The sequence below is a fragment of the Anticarsia gemmatalis genome, chromosome 7 (assembly GCF_050436995.1).
Source record: "Anticarsia gemmatalis isolate Benzon Research Colony breed Stoneville strain chromosome 7, ilAntGemm2 primary, whole genome shotgun sequence".
In the NCBI taxonomy this organism is placed as follows: Eukaryota; Metazoa; Arthropoda; class Insecta; order Lepidoptera; family Erebidae; genus Anticarsia; species Anticarsia gemmatalis.
Window position 1 is genome coordinate 6,238,931 of NC_134751.1, and position 16,061 is coordinate 6,254,991.

The following is a 16,061-nucleotide window of genomic DNA, read 5'->3' on the forward strand; positions in this document are numbered from 1 at the left end:
TGTCGCATTTTTTTATTCGTGTCTCTGAGTTTTTTGTCTAAGATCAGTCCCTTCTCTGTACAGGCCTAATGTGTGTTCGGCTGTAAAAGGCATTATTGGCAAATAATATAATTAAAGCCAAATAATGTGCAAATGCATTGTTGATCACCCTAATTGCAATGCTTTGCAGGTGAAAGGTTAGAACTTTACTCAGTAGACATGTACTACTAGATCTATTATTTTCGATTAGGACCATATTTTACTTATTTATTATATGCTAATCACACATCATGATATATCACAAAACTCGGCTTTAACTTTCATGTTAAGAGGGTTAAAGTTTAGTATGTAAGGACAAAATAAAACGTTCGAAGTATAATTGTATGAAACTTTATTTAACAGAGAATGATGCAGTTATTAAAAACCACATCAAATGCAGTATATTCAAATGACTTAAATTAAAAACAGTAACAAGAGTTGGTGCATCCATAAAAGGTGTTTCACAGCTCTATTACGATAAGGCACTTCATTTACATTCCTACACTAGTGACTAACTAAAATAGGAAACAAAGCAAGTTTACTGTGAACCCTGTTCCTGGTATAAAACACTTTAGAAAAAAACTTATTTGTGATAAAATGGCACCTGACAATGGATTTACTGTAAACTTAGGTTTGCATTACATTGTTGATTTATTGTAAAATAAAATTGAAAATTCAATATGAAAGATAATAATAAAATAAACCGATTACCCATCAAGGGGGCAAATGAATAACACATTGCTAAGATAAAAATCATGCAAATTATGTGAATACTGATCCTGCAAAAACGATTAGGAAGTATGTTGGGCATCAAGCTAATTAGTCTGTACCAAGCTTTAAACTGATACTAAGTATTTCGTAACAACTTGATGACTCCTAGACTGAACCCAGGACCAAACAATTAATAAATGTTATAAGTACTTCAAGTATAAAATAGGATTCAGTAATCATAATACGCCTCCATTGCTCTAAAATAAATGCTAAAATATACACAAAATATTAACACAGACTATGTTTGGCATTCAAAAAGATATCACGTAATTAGGTCTGTAGCGTAAAAATAATAAAATTATTATTTTTGAACAATGGTGGTCCTGGGCAACTACAATTTGGAGCACCTTTGTACAAACAGTTTTTTTTTTTGTTAAAATACGTATGTACAAACAAAGTAGTATACATAAATATTTTTTATCTTTTTATTGTAAACAGTTTTTTAGTTTTTTTATACATTTCTTTTATTACCTTATTTTGCATACATTTATACATTGGTAATATTAAGTAACTTTATTCATACAATATATTTAACAGGCGTATTAAAACAAGATATGAATATTATGCAAAATAAATAATATTTATAGAAACAACTTCGTATTTTGAGCTCACGACGATAAATTATGTTCTAATTATTTTATAGGTCGGAATATACACGCACATCAGTGCGCTGTAGAAGGCACGCAGCAAGTCCACCAGGGGTTATGTATTCGACATGCGACATGACAACGTGTCCCTGACAATACACTGATTATGCATTTTATACAAATCTTTCCTTATTATACATCAAGTATGATTTCTTAAACGACTGGCAGTAATCGAGATATATTTAACTAAGTTAATTTTACTTGAGCAATCAAGCTACAACATAATGTCTTTTCCCTGTTCGTGAATCGTTTAAGTCACCAACTTCGCCGTTGTTACAACAACGACCCAACCACTGAGAGTATCGCTGAGATCACGGAAATGATCAGACAGATCTCTAACATGACTATACTATTAATATATTATGTAGAACTATAAATGCACATTAACTACATCACAGGATATGGGTAAAAAAACCCTAGTGGAAGCAAAACATATCAGTCAACAATTTATACAGGACAGGATTACCTTACAATTCCTTCAAATTGATTTATTGTACTTCCACATTTGTTGTGCATTTAACTAGCCCTAAACTTAAATAACATACACTTAATTATTGCTAGGCAAATCGACCAGTTATCGTTGGCGTATTTCTCTTGTAGTTTACAATAATTTGTTTATGAGTATTTAATAAGTGAGCAGGGTCATGTCCTACGGTTGTTAGGGACTAGGTTGGCGACTTGCGTGAAAAAGATATTTACTGAGGTACCGCTTTGACCGCTGGAGAAGTTGGGCTGACTACTTTCGCCTGGAGGACTATCTCGGTTCCCAGTGTTGGATGTCTGTGGACAAGAGGAATTATTATTAAAATTAGACTAAGCCCGACTATAAAATGCAATTTGTGTCTGAACAGCATAAAACTGTAGATTGATTTACAAGTCAAATTCAATAACCATAGATGTTTAAAAAAATGTATACTATTGTATACAGTGTAACATAGTAGTGTGTAAAGGTAGGTAACTTTAATTTTCATTTATTAGCACCTGTACATTACCGGCATTACTATTAACTCTAGTAAGGTTATATCGCTGCGATTACGTCACGTTTCATTGTCATTTCGGCGATATTGAAAAACAAGTCATCACGTCTATGCAACGTTAAGATTTTTTTCATCGTCGAGTACATTACACTCAAACGTCTTACACAAACATGATATTTACATTATGTTTTAACACCGTTTTTAACTACATGTTTATTAACTAAGCGAGCAAAGTCTCTCAAGACATTTTTTTAACATGCTTGGTGGCAAATGTGTAATGGTATACTTTTGATCGGTAGAATGATAAGGGTTAAAGAACATACTGACCGGTCGGACACAGCGCTGCTTCGCGGGCGGGCCTTCGATGATGGACTCCTCCCTGGCGCTGGCCAACATCTGCGACAGATTGGCGACCGCCGCACCGCCCGCGTCACCCGCCTCGCCCGGACCCGACTCACCCGCACTGGAAACCAAAACAACATTCATATTTTAAAGATTTTCAAATACATACAGAGCGTTAGTTTCTGCTGGAGAATCCAGGAGTTTGCGTTTGCATTTGCACGAACTTGAAAATGCTTTTGCTCCACTCAGGTACCACGTAATTATATCTCGAGGGCGAGAGTTTTGCACAAACTCAACTCTCGGTGTCTCGATGTAAGTAACGACGGAACCAAAGATTTTTTTTACTTTCCGATTTTGAAAATATATTAATTCTACTGTAATGTAATTCTACCATTCTACAAAGTCCGGTGAATCATTTAATTCAATATCAAAATATAGAAGAAGGAGTATAATTTCGTACCTGACAGTGACATGTCCATTGCTCGGTCCGTCGGGTGTCCAAATACTTAAAACAGTTTCATCATCGTGAATTGCTAAATTGTTTTCATCCAATTCTGTCACGATCGGAGACTCTGGGCTGAAACAAATTATTTAAATAAATATATATAAAGCTATAAATATTTATCAACGACCAACGTGGAGGTAGATTGCACATGATAGAATTTTGGAGGGCAAAATTCCTTCGTCCAGCAATGAGACGCAAAAGATAGCTGAAAGAATCTAGCACAGACTGTAATTGTGTGACAGTAGGGTTAAAAATAACAATTCACGAGAAATAATTAACCGCCAATGACAGGGATCTGAATCAGATGTTCATAGTAATACTAAAATATAATACAATGTTTCGAGGAATTAGACGTGTCCATCATTACCAATGCTTTACGCATATCTGTTACTAGTTGTCCCGCGCATCAACAAAAATGAAATGTAGCTCAATTGATATATCTTGGCAAGACGATATTTTTATACTATGGCGACATTGCCCAAATGCATGGGGTTCTCATAGTATCTTACGTTTAAACAAATATCTCGTTAACGTATTATTGACGACTAATTCCAAAATACATGCTCATTTATTTATTAATTAGTGCACAGCGGCGGACGCCGCATGCACATAAAGATAGCTGGGTACAAAATAACCCCCTCCCCCCGCTCTCCAACCCACGATTTTAGATTTGATCAGATTTTAATCTGCCAGCGCATCTGTTAGACAGCATTATAATTGACGAGTAAAAATAATTATTGAAATATGAAATCAATAACATGTATTAACCATATAATGGAAATGATATAAGTATATACATATGAGTGCCTCTGTGGCGCGGTCGGTAGTATATGCGACTGCGGTGCGAGAGGTCTCGGGTTCGAATCCTGGGTCGGGCCAAACAGTCTTTTCTGAGATTTTCTGTTAAGAATTTCCTAGAGATTGCCCTGAGTTAGGAAGTTGAGGTCGAAGACCTCCGTGTCTCGGAGAGCACGTAAAGCCGTCGGTCCTGCGCCTGACCTCTCACTGGTCGTGTCGGTTATCCGTCCCACCAAACTATGAGAGTGACGGAATAGAGAGTGTACCTGTGTATTGTGCACACACTTGGACACTATAAACAAAGTCCGGCACAGATGGCCAGTTTCAATGAAACTGACCGCCGTAGCCGTATATCGGCTAGGAGGACATTATTATACATATGAGTCAGTACTGTAATATAACAATAATGTTAAAATAACTTACAAATGTAAAATAAAAATATACGTTAAATAATAATTACAAATTGTTTTTTTTTTTTAAATATATATTCCCACTGATTTATCAAAAACAAAGGATTTTAATTAAATAGGGGGCACTTTATGAACACTTTGGTATCAGTTCCATGTTTGTTGGTAGGTGGGGACGGAGCCCATACATTTTTGCCCATAGTCCTTTTCCCCGTTTTTGTAACATTTTGTACCGGTACTCTGCTCCTATTGGTCGTAGCGTGATGATATATAGTCTATAACCTTCATCGATAAATAGACTATCTAACACTAAAAGAACTTTACTATCTAACACTAAGAGATTAGCGCGTTCAAACAAATAAACTCTTCAGCTTTATAATAGTATAGTATATAGTATATAGTATATAGTATAGGTAGTAGTATAGATTGTTCACGTTCTATCTCTGTTATTACTACTAATTGCAAAACTTGGTCAATAGCGTTATAGCTTAAAATCCATATTTCATATCATTATCCGCGATCAATAACGATATTTGACGGCTAAGAGATGAGGACTCCTTTACCGCACTAAATATGATAGTGGTTAAACTTATTATAGTTAATAGGTATCATAATTCAATAATGCGATTGCTATCGTTGTTCTTATCAAACATATAAGATCCAGTGCACAATTATTTATCGTATGGTTAGTGGTCAACTTAACCTTGGGCCAGTGCAAGTGCCCAAAGGCCAATGACATTACTAAACTGTTAATATAAGTGACAGCAACCGGGCCCGACGTGTTACGTGCCCTCCGAAACACTAAGACGCTAGTATAGTATAACTACGTTTAGTATGTACCTGGGCGGCAAATCTTGACGGTCGTAGACGGGTCGGTTGTAGACGAGAGCCGCCTGGTTGCCGGCCGACTCCCGACCTCCGCCTCGCCGGTACATTAACGCGCTCTTTTCTGTAAAATATAATACAATATTACATCAGCGATAGATCAGCCACGTACAGTTGTGGACCCAGGTTTTTATTATAGAGCCAGACTCAGTTAGAGTGAATATTTCCGAGGTAATGTATAATATCAGAGATGGTCTAATAGGCCGATAACTTGGTAGAGAGGCATGACATGTGAAATTTTTCTATATTACAATAAAAAAAATCCAAAATAAAGTACCTGTATTAAACAGGCTATCGTTGGCAGCATGAGACTGCGGGTCACTGATGTTCTAAAATCCAATATTTGTATACCTTCGTCAGCCGCAAAGCTGGTATACAAGGCTCACTCAGAAATATAGGTCGACTGAATCCGCTAATAGCTGGGTACATGAACAATGATATGCCCTTCAGTAAAATAATAATTTATAATACGTTTGCAACGTTTAACATGTCATTGTTGATCAAACAATGCAAATGATTGCATCACTAATAATGGACATTATCAAAAAATTCTATAATAAGCAGATAACAGTCACATCTTTACGTTTTGTTTATCTGTTTCCTTGTAATGACAGGATTATCATTGCAATCGTCAGACATTTTATTGTGTTACGATCTGACCTAAATACCACAATACAGTTTGACTGACGATAAGTATTTTAACGTGGATTGAATCATATCTATGTACCTACAATTACAGACATATAAATATGCAATAGAATATCATGTATATATATAAGTATTTCATGATAAGGGGATTTAACGGGAAAGGTCAGTGGTATTGTACGCACTTGTTGCAATTGCCGGAAGTTTGACATAATTCCAGAACTGTGAGGTTAAGTCCACAGTGACTCAACGAGGTTCAATAACTAACCGCAATATGAAACTGAATACTATTTATATGCCTGTATTCCCCGTAGTAAATACAGAATTGCATTCTATTAATTATGCCTTTTGTTTTGATCGAGCCGTATTAAAAGCAGGCCGCTTGTACAATGAAAATGACGTACTTAACTGCAGGCAATTTCTGAAAAAGTCTTACTACGAAACCAGGTGGACTACCAAAACAACAAACCTAACTTTACCTATATAACGACTGAATGTAATTATATTTTATCGTGTCAATTAATAATGTGTAGGCTAGTCGTAATATGTAGTGTGTAACTAAGTGTTCCAAACCTTCGAGATGTGCGTCTGCGTCGCCTGCGCCGTTGCGGATAGGGCACGGCGACTCGGCGCGCTCGGCCGTGTAGTGCACGTCGGTGTAGGGCGCCGGCGAGTACGGCGGCGGCGCCTCCGGGGCGCTCGGCTCCGTCCTCATGTTGGCTCGCACCGTGCTGCGACAATTACCTGCACACAAATGTAAATTTATAGTACAACACATATTATCCCTAATTAATTCTGTTCTGGTTTGTCGTATGGTTAGTGGTAAACCTAGTGTCAAAGTTGTTCAAGCCGCCCAAAAGCCTTTGACATGACTTAACGACTTTTAATAAGGAGTTAATCTTGCCCTGAGGAATCTAATCAGGAAGTAAATAAATGAGAGAGAATTGATAGAAATTAACATAAATGTGTTAATGACTTACCACCAATCTTGAAGTACTCGAAGATTCCGGGGTTGACGTAGACGTAGATGATGATGCCGACCATAAGCACCACGGAGATGAGAGCACCGATACCGATGAGGAGCCACCACACATAGTGTGGAGTACCACCGGAGTCCTCCGAGCCAGACATCACACAAGCCGCGTTCACATCACCCAGACGATCTACCACCATCCTACACAAATACAATCATCATACTTTATACATAAAATTATGAAATACTTAGGTACATCACTACACAACAATATGATGATTTGCGGAAAATGTCATGTCTTTATTTAACTTTCTTTGAATCAAAACTGATTGGTATCTATTAAAAAGAAGCAATGGTTAGACAAGTTAGAAATAACTATACATACCCCGCGAAACATGCTCCACACTCTGCAATGGATTTGACACAGGTTACAGGCGTCAACGGGGGATCTCTCTTGAGATCCGAGCAGCTAAGGCATTCCCGGCAGATGTGGCCCACGTCGCAGTACAAGCCTTCGGAGCATTGCGCCTCGTCCGTACACGACACTGGCTGACCGCTAGCCGTGTACACGGACATCGTCCAAACACAGATGTACAAACTCAACCTAGGAACAAAAATAAACATCGTTAAATTTTATTGCTAAAAAGTTGGACAAAGGATAAATGACGAAGGGTTTACATTGAAATTGTATGAATCATTGGTATTTTCCTAATATTTATTCGGAGTACTTAATTTCTCGATAACGTTTTCCAAAAAAATCTTATTTGCAACATGGCATACTTAGTACAACGATGAATGTCGAAGTTAGAAGGAGATAGAATTCACCTGCCTGCGAGCATAGAGTATGGAGAATCGGCGGCGCGCTTATTCACAGGACTATTTTAATTTATTCTAAATACAAAGCTCGCCTGATACAGCACGGTCTGCCTCAAATAGTGGATGATGCAATCTTTATCTTGGTATACCTACATACAGCTAAGATAACATAATAAGTACATAATGTTTACTAAGGTTATTGTAATTATGTATGAGTATTGCTATTAATATTTAGAAAACGTACAAAAAAGGTTCTCGAACGTTTTAATTTAGCAGTTCTTTACGCGATAATGTTAGGGAATATAAAAATATTCAAACAAAAGCACAGATGTTCGAGAATATTAAAAGCAATAAAGGCTAAGTGGTGTGAGTGGGACACCGAATCTTAGTCTGGTCGTATCACCGAAAGTAATTTGTACCGTTAGCTTATGTAAATACGTATACGAGTGCGAGTCTGCGACGTGCATTATTATATGAAATCCAAGGTCACGGATGAACACTGCCCAAAAAACAAATAGGGTAAACCACCCAGTAGTCAGCCTTTTAGTGAAAATGTCAATTTGATTTAGCCATATTTTTAACATTTACAACTAGATGTAAAATCATTAGTCATTGTATGAAAGGTAATTTATTAAACTTTAAGAAAAAATAAAAAAATATCATATTTATAAGATTATTATGGAAAAAATCCACATTAAACAAAATATGGCACTTTTTACCAGTAGTCAGCCCCATTTCGCCAGTAGTCAGCCATGTCTTACCCAGTAGTCAGCCTCTTACTTACTCAATACAAATGTTCTATTTTAAATATATTTTTATTGAAATCTCCAGGAAATAAAGCACATTTGCAATAATACCATGCAGTACAATTTATGCATCCATTAATTTTTAACCCCCGACGCAAAAAGAGGGGTGTTATAAGGTTCGACGTGTCTGTCTGTGTGTCTGTCTGTCTATGGCATCATAACTCCCGAAAGGATGCAGTGATTTCAATTTAGTTTTTTTTTAGTTAAAGGTGACATATGTGCGAGTGTTTTTAGACATGTTTGATGAAAATCGGTGGAGCCGTTTAAAAGTTGTAGTGGGTTAAAGTGGGGAGATTAACCGAATGTCTGCAAATTTACTCGGACGGGGTCTCAAATGGCTTCGCATGCTGAGAAAGCTGGTGGTGGGAAAGTCAGAATGGCTTAACCTAACCACCAACCTATAAAAAGTATGAAATAAAAAAATATATTGTGAAATCGGGGGTTTTCAAGATTTTAATTTATAGTTATTAGCACTTAGGTAATTGATTTCTAAATGTTTTCTAGTCAATCTTTCTTCACACGGTTCACAGCGATAAAAGTTTATTTTCTGTTCCTTTATTCCTTCTGTTTTTCAACTCTCCCCAATCTACAAAAGATGCTCTCTTCTATAAAACTATTTTAGCTTTCTTGATGTGTTGAAACATAAGTCAATGGTAGGCTAGGAAATAGAAGATAGATGATAGAAGTGACTGGTATCATTCCTTTCTTTTCTCATTTCCCAAAATTCCTTCGTGTTTCGGAAGGCATGGTAAATTGTAGGTCCCGGCGGGCATTCAAGGATCTCTGGCAATCGTTGCCATTAGTCAGAAGCTTGAAAATCTGATAACCAGTCTTATGGTAATCGTGGTATAGCCCAGGTAACTGGGTTGTGGAAGTCATATAGGCAGTTGCTCCATGTAAAACACTGCTATTCAGCTGCATCCGGTGAAACTGGAAGCTGATTCCAGCATATCGTGACCAGTTTCTTAAGGCAGTCATTTGTTTTTGGGAGTGCACTTAGTCTAGCTTACAAAGCCCCGTATGGTACGGGGCATTTGTGCGACTATTAAACGATTTCGGACTTGTAGTGTCATAATAATGTGTGAAATGCCAAGTACTCGACTCGTTTCCATGATTTTCATAACATTTTTGATCGCCACCATAGCACATGACAATTATTCCTCTTTATACAGATCTTTTGGTCTTTTTGATATGATACTATTCGAAAACAAGTAACTAAGTTTTGTGCCAACATAGCCGTCCACAAATTTGAACCTTAATGAAAGGATTTAAGACCCAATTTCATTTAGCAAAACTGACGGCCGACTATGGGATATGTAGGTCCAATGGTCGGCCTCATGAAATTCACTGACTTTATATGCGGCCGACTACTGGTAAAATACTATTTTTGTCTTAGAAGAGTTTAGCTCAACGCAATAGTTATGTTGAGAAGTATTCGCCCTGTTAATTTCAACCACATATATGAGAATTGCAAAAAAACCAGTAGTCAGCCACTCATGGCCGAGTACTGGATCAACCTCATATTTTGCAAACCCAATAGTCGGCCACGTTAATTTATAATACAAAAGACAAATAAAACGCCTGCAATGCATGATTTTATCGAAGATAAACTATTAAATACTAGCATAAAATATCAATTCGTTCCATATTGCATCAAATTCATTTAAAAACATGCCAAAAACTAAAACACGAATCCTTAACAAAAAAATAGCAATGGCGACGTTTTTGCCCATGTCTTTCATGGCAGTTCATAAGAATGAGTGTAACACGTCAACCTGCCATGCTATCGAATCGTAATTGTGCATATTAGTCAATAAGATTATACAGATTCGATTAATGATTATTTTATTGGTCTTTACTATTTTCTACACTAATTATATGGATATAAAGCCTGTAAAGGCTGACTACTGGTTGGGGGCTGACTACTGGGTGCTTTACCCTACACCGTTATTAGCATCGGCTCCTCGAGAACATTTGGTAATATAAATCTACCTATACTAATATTATAAAGCTGAAGAGTTTGTTTGTTTGTTTGAACGCGCTAATCTCTGGAACTACTTGTCCAATTGGAAAAAATATTTCAATGTTAGAAAGCCCATTTATCGAGGAAGGTTATAGGCTATATATCATCACGCTACGACTAATAGGAGCAGAGTACCGGTAAAAAATGTTACAAAAACGGGGAAAATTTTGACCCATTCTCTCTTAGGTGCGCAAGCGAAGTTGCGCGGGTCAGCTAGTACTTAATACGCAATCATGGTAAATTATTTTCAGCCATTGGAAATCACAGATCCAAAAACTAAGGAATGACCTTGAAGCACTGAATACTCTAAATCGGAGCCATGTAAAAACACCGTGGGAGGACAACGTGCTTATTATATCACGTCAGAGCTATGACCAAAACTAATGTTTTGTATGTCTCATACAATTTATATTTACCTGAAGTAACGGGCAGTGTAACTAAAGTCCTACAAATAATACATTTTGCATCCGATTGATTTAGAATACTCTTAAATTAGGTGCTTGATTATAGTAAGGATTCTGATACAGGACCTTTAGCGATGGGATCCATCTTTCCATAAGCCAGAATGAACTAGGTGTACGGTACGCGGTGCCATAGTTGGTCAAAGATAGTTTGCTATCTATGATCATTGATCATTATTTAGTTACTTATAATAATTAGTCTATCATTTAATTGATTGCGTCTGGATTGTTATTCACGAATTAGAACGCGAAGAAACGAAAACCTGAATAATAAAGGTTGTCTTTAGTAAGTAAGCAGTAGACAGATGTTGTATTGAAAACGGCCGTAAATCGAGCCAAAACGACTTGTGTTACATAGGATAGAGACGTTTGATAATTCCTCCAGAAAGCTGTGTTTTCGTTCTATGATTTTTAACCTAGGACCATTCGAGGATCTAGGATTTTGGTCTGGGAGGGGTTTGAGGTGAGTGTCAAGATTTCAGGGGTGGACTAGCTTGTCCTGGGCATCGTGTAAATTGAGTGATACATTAGGGAGGGACCTTTATTCCTCTAGCCAAAGAACCGTTAGTGCATTGACCGAATTAGCTATCTTTTCTGGTGAAACCCTATTTAGGAAGCATAATAACTGAATCCGTTAATGTTCTTTAGGACTCTTGAAATTGAACATTACTTAGTACTAGTAATAACATTACTCCTAGATAAGTAATTATTACGTATATGATAAATGATAAGGGCCCTACTGTCCGCCACTTCATTAAATTCCGTCAGGCTATTTGTTTTGCCAATAATCTACCTATCTAGTACATTATTTGCCGTTTATATCGACAGTTCTAAGAAAACACTTCCAAATGACTAACACGATCTACCTACTGATAACTGGGTATCACAACATGGTCTGATACAACATATATATTTATACAAGCGTACTTTATATTGATCAATAAAAAATTAACCTAAGTATTTAACATGATTTCTGCCGAGATTCAGTGTCTACGCCTCCAGTTACGTATAGGATAGGGAATGAGTCATAGTGAGCCCACCGGTTTGTGAGTGCCATGCGCGCTGTGGTACGATTGAGAAACAAAACGACTCAAATTAAAAATAAAACTGGAGAGTGTAGAACTTTAGCGATGGCGGCCGACATAGATCTGTATGCTAAAGGTACTAAGTCGATAGGACGAAGGATAATGACACTTATGACACGATCATAAGGTAATAATGAAAGATGACGCAATGTTGCGCAATTTTTATATGAATCCACTCGGTTGCCAGCGACGATACGGGACTTAAAATCTAAATTAAATATTAGGTATAAAGTTAACTGATCGTGTTGGTAGTTCTTTTTATTGATGATACATAAAGTGATAGCTATTTTAGTTCAGAATAAAATACTGCGTTTAAGCGTAAAGCCAAGCTAAAAAATCAAGAGATGCGAATATCACTTTTAAAAATGATTTTAAAATATTAATAATGACCAAATTTAAAGGATATCTGTATTTATTCGACTTGACTGGTGATTTCTAATTAGATACTTAGGTATACTAATAGAGTTAGTCCTCCTTATTAACTTATACCTATGTTTATTCAAGAATAACGATATTAATAGATTTAAATGATGGTTTCACCTAACCACAGTCTGATCACGTGTCCTTATCTGAATAAGTGCTTTACATGGCACAATAAGAGCCTCGAATGCAATCATATTCCTATAATTTTGATAGCTTAGTATAACAATTAATAATATCAACAAGTTTACCGACTAACTATTAAAATACGTAATTAAACTGTTGCGCAGTGCACGCAACCCGTGCACCATATAAGGTGTTATGTTACATTCCAATACTACTAGCAGACTCATAAGCCTACGTACTTTTTATAAGGAAAGCTCTTGAGTTAATTTAATAACTGCTTAGGTTATTGTAACATATTTGATTGGAAATTTATGGAAAGCTTTTAACAGTAATGGATTACTTAATAATAATATTACCTATCTCGGCAAGTATCAAAATAAAATTAAGCGCTCGGTAATTTTATATTCTGGAGTCTCAATTTGAGTTTAACTTTGCTATCGCTATAGTTATTATGATTTTTAACTTCGAATAGTGCTATTCTTTAGACGCACTTTAGGCTTCGACTCTAGGTGATACACAACTTGATCTAACGTACTGTTATTCAGACAATACGTTTGAGTAATCGTAGAAAAATTTGGGCAATAGGACAGCTGGACAACGAATAATATACTTGAACTACACCACCCACCCATTTACGGACATAGGCGATAAAAATACATAATTGATTCACCACTCCTTTACTCTACACAATCTTACGTAATCATAATGTTATACCTACCTATTTTCGACAACATTCGCTGAATCAGCGCTATCAGCTGAGCCGGAGATCAAGTTTGATCTAACGGCCGCCATCAAGGCCAAGGTTAGGCCAATAAGGATCTATATCAACAAAATTATGTACGTATTCATTTATTGATATCTGAAGATATGCGTTATTCGATTAGGGCCACATGTTGACGTACTGTCGAAGCACATACGGTTTTAATATGTATAGATAGTTTAAGCGGCCACCCATCTATAGAGTATCCGCGTCAAAGGCTATTGAACCTATAACCTTCCTAATTACCGACCGGTTTTTACTTCTTTACTTATGTAGTTAAATATAACTTCAGACTTCGTGCCCGATTTATTTTTCTTGTAAATGACATCTTAGGCCTCTTCATAGACAATTTCTTAATCTACGGATAATTCGCCGTGTTACCATTGTTGCATCTATTGATCATTCTGTTGGAGGTTGCTCGCGTTGAGTAAACAGGCTCCTTGCGGGCACTTCACCGGCGCATTAATTATCCGAGTACGCCAACATTGTTGACTAATTAATACGCCGTACGCTACGGTTTAAAATACCGTGTCGTGCACAAGAGGGCTAAGTGATCATTGTGATCAATACAACACTAATAGAACGGCAAATTAAGTAGATTATCACGGCGAAAAGCGCGTGTATCATAGGACTTCTTATTATTAGGATCATAAATATATTTCGGACTTTTTTAATAGTTTCTCGGAATTCTGACGACAGCAACACACTACAAACTTCATGAAGCGAATATGTTACTGTGATATGGTTTTGTCAATTTGGTCAATTTGTAAGTGTATTTTACAAATGGCTGAAGTTGTTAATATGAATGTTACAAATTCTTATGCATTCTATTTATTATGAAGTCTCTATGGTAAAACCTAAGATTTACTAAATTGATTATGGTAATAGGTACCTTCCTCCTTCCAAATTATTGATAATTTTTGACTAAGTGTTACTAACAAGGGACAGTAAATCTTAGGATCCACCTGTAAAATTCTAGATATGGCCCATATCCAGGTTTTACAGTAATTTAACTAAATATTATATGAAAAAAGGCAATCCATTTTTTATATATTGGTCCACTTGACAAACCCTAAATATTAGCTGAAAATATCCATATTACTTTATAAGATGAGACAGATACTTCAGATCAGTCGCAAGTATCAAGTTGATGTTATAAATTGTTTAGTAATGGTACACATTCGCTAAGCATGCAATTACGTACAAATAATCTCATTAAAATTAATAATTTTATAAAAGACTAGTTTTTTTTTACCATCTACAGATAGCCTATCAAGTACTTATAAATTACAGCAAGTGTAGAAAGATGGGTGAGTGAGTGTAGCTAAAATATAAATTTTTATGTTGAGCAACACATGTTCACTAATGGTAAAACGAGATAGCAGGCTGATTAAAAATAAATACTAAAATAATCTGATCAGAGGGTAGATAACTAAAAAAATTATCGTAAAAATTATGTTTGTAGGGTTAATCATTGTCAGGTAGCAGGACAATAATTAATAAACTTAATGTTTGATGACAAATGAGATAATTGTCTTCTTGAAACACAAAAAATAATATAAAACTGTAAAGTACAGAAATTCAAACCTACTTAGATGAGTATTTGTATTAGTAAAAATGTGGTGATAATATTTATGTATATTATTAAACTTTATATATAATAATATACCTATGTGATTCACAACTAAGTAAATGATATCAATCATCAAGGTTGTATTGTGACTAACAATATAACAACAGTACAATCAGTTTACACACATATTATAATTATTAATTGTTATTATTTAATATTAGGCCACCCAAAATAAAAATAGGTGCTATAAAAGTAAATATTTATTTATATTTTATCAACAAAGTTATGGACTCATGGAAACGTCTGGTAAAAAAAGGAACCTGTCAGTTCCTGAATGACATGAATGATGTTGAAAAAGGCTCACCTACTAAATAATAAAATAGGAACTAGAAATAAATAAAATTAAATTTGAATCGGATATCTACATGCTGCCAAAATTTTATTGCCACTAAGATTGTTTAGATATAAAATAAAACTTACCTCAACATTTTGATAGCAAGATCGTTCTTGTCTAAACAGGTCACACTAGGACACACTAAATGCACATTGCACATAAAATTACCTAGTTTATTAGAAACACTTATCTAGTTGCACTTAATTGATTTACTGAACAATGTGATAAACACACACATATAATTTTATGCGCCTTTGAAAGAAATCAAAACACAAAGTTTATCGCAAAACTTTTCTTACACTTGGATTGTCATTATGTCCACCAACTAATGGTCTTAAGAAAAGGAATCATTGAATTATCTGATAGAAAGCAAATTAATATTATTTTTCCAGCACGAAGCACCAAAACAACACCTGACTTCACTTCGCAGTTTTGCACGACAATAATCTAATGACAATGAAACTACGGTGTGAACCTAAATGTCAAAACATCCTGAGATGCGACAAGTTGCAACTTGTACACATTTTACATCTCTATCTATATTCATGGGATAAACAGAGACAACAAGTATTCAACGCGTGATTCTCGTCTGAGCTTTGACATAAGCCAATCAGAATAAAAGCTTCTCC

At 35.8% G+C, this 16,061-nt stretch overlaps 1 protein-coding gene across 1 annotated transcript; it reads right to left on the bottom strand.

The window, feature by feature from the left end:
* Positions 1 to 353: 353 nt before the first annotated feature.
* LOC142974393 (uncharacterized) lies at positions 354 to 15,921 on the bottom strand. The gene is made up of 8 exons (XM_076116693.1): positions 15,519 to 15,921; positions 7,354 to 7,572; positions 6,976 to 7,169; positions 6,569 to 6,739; positions 5,306 to 5,414; positions 3,216 to 3,332; positions 2,741 to 2,876; positions 354 to 2,216 (listed from the first exon to the last, which is right to left on the bottom strand). Exons 1-8 carry the CDS (start codon positions 15,590 to 15,592, stop codon positions 2,079 to 2,081), a joined length of 1,158 nt encoding a protein of 385 aa, XP_075972808.1. The 5' UTR covers positions 15,593 to 15,921; the 3' UTR covers positions 354 to 2,078.
* Between the last annotated feature and the right edge of the window lie 140 nt (positions 15,922 to 16,061).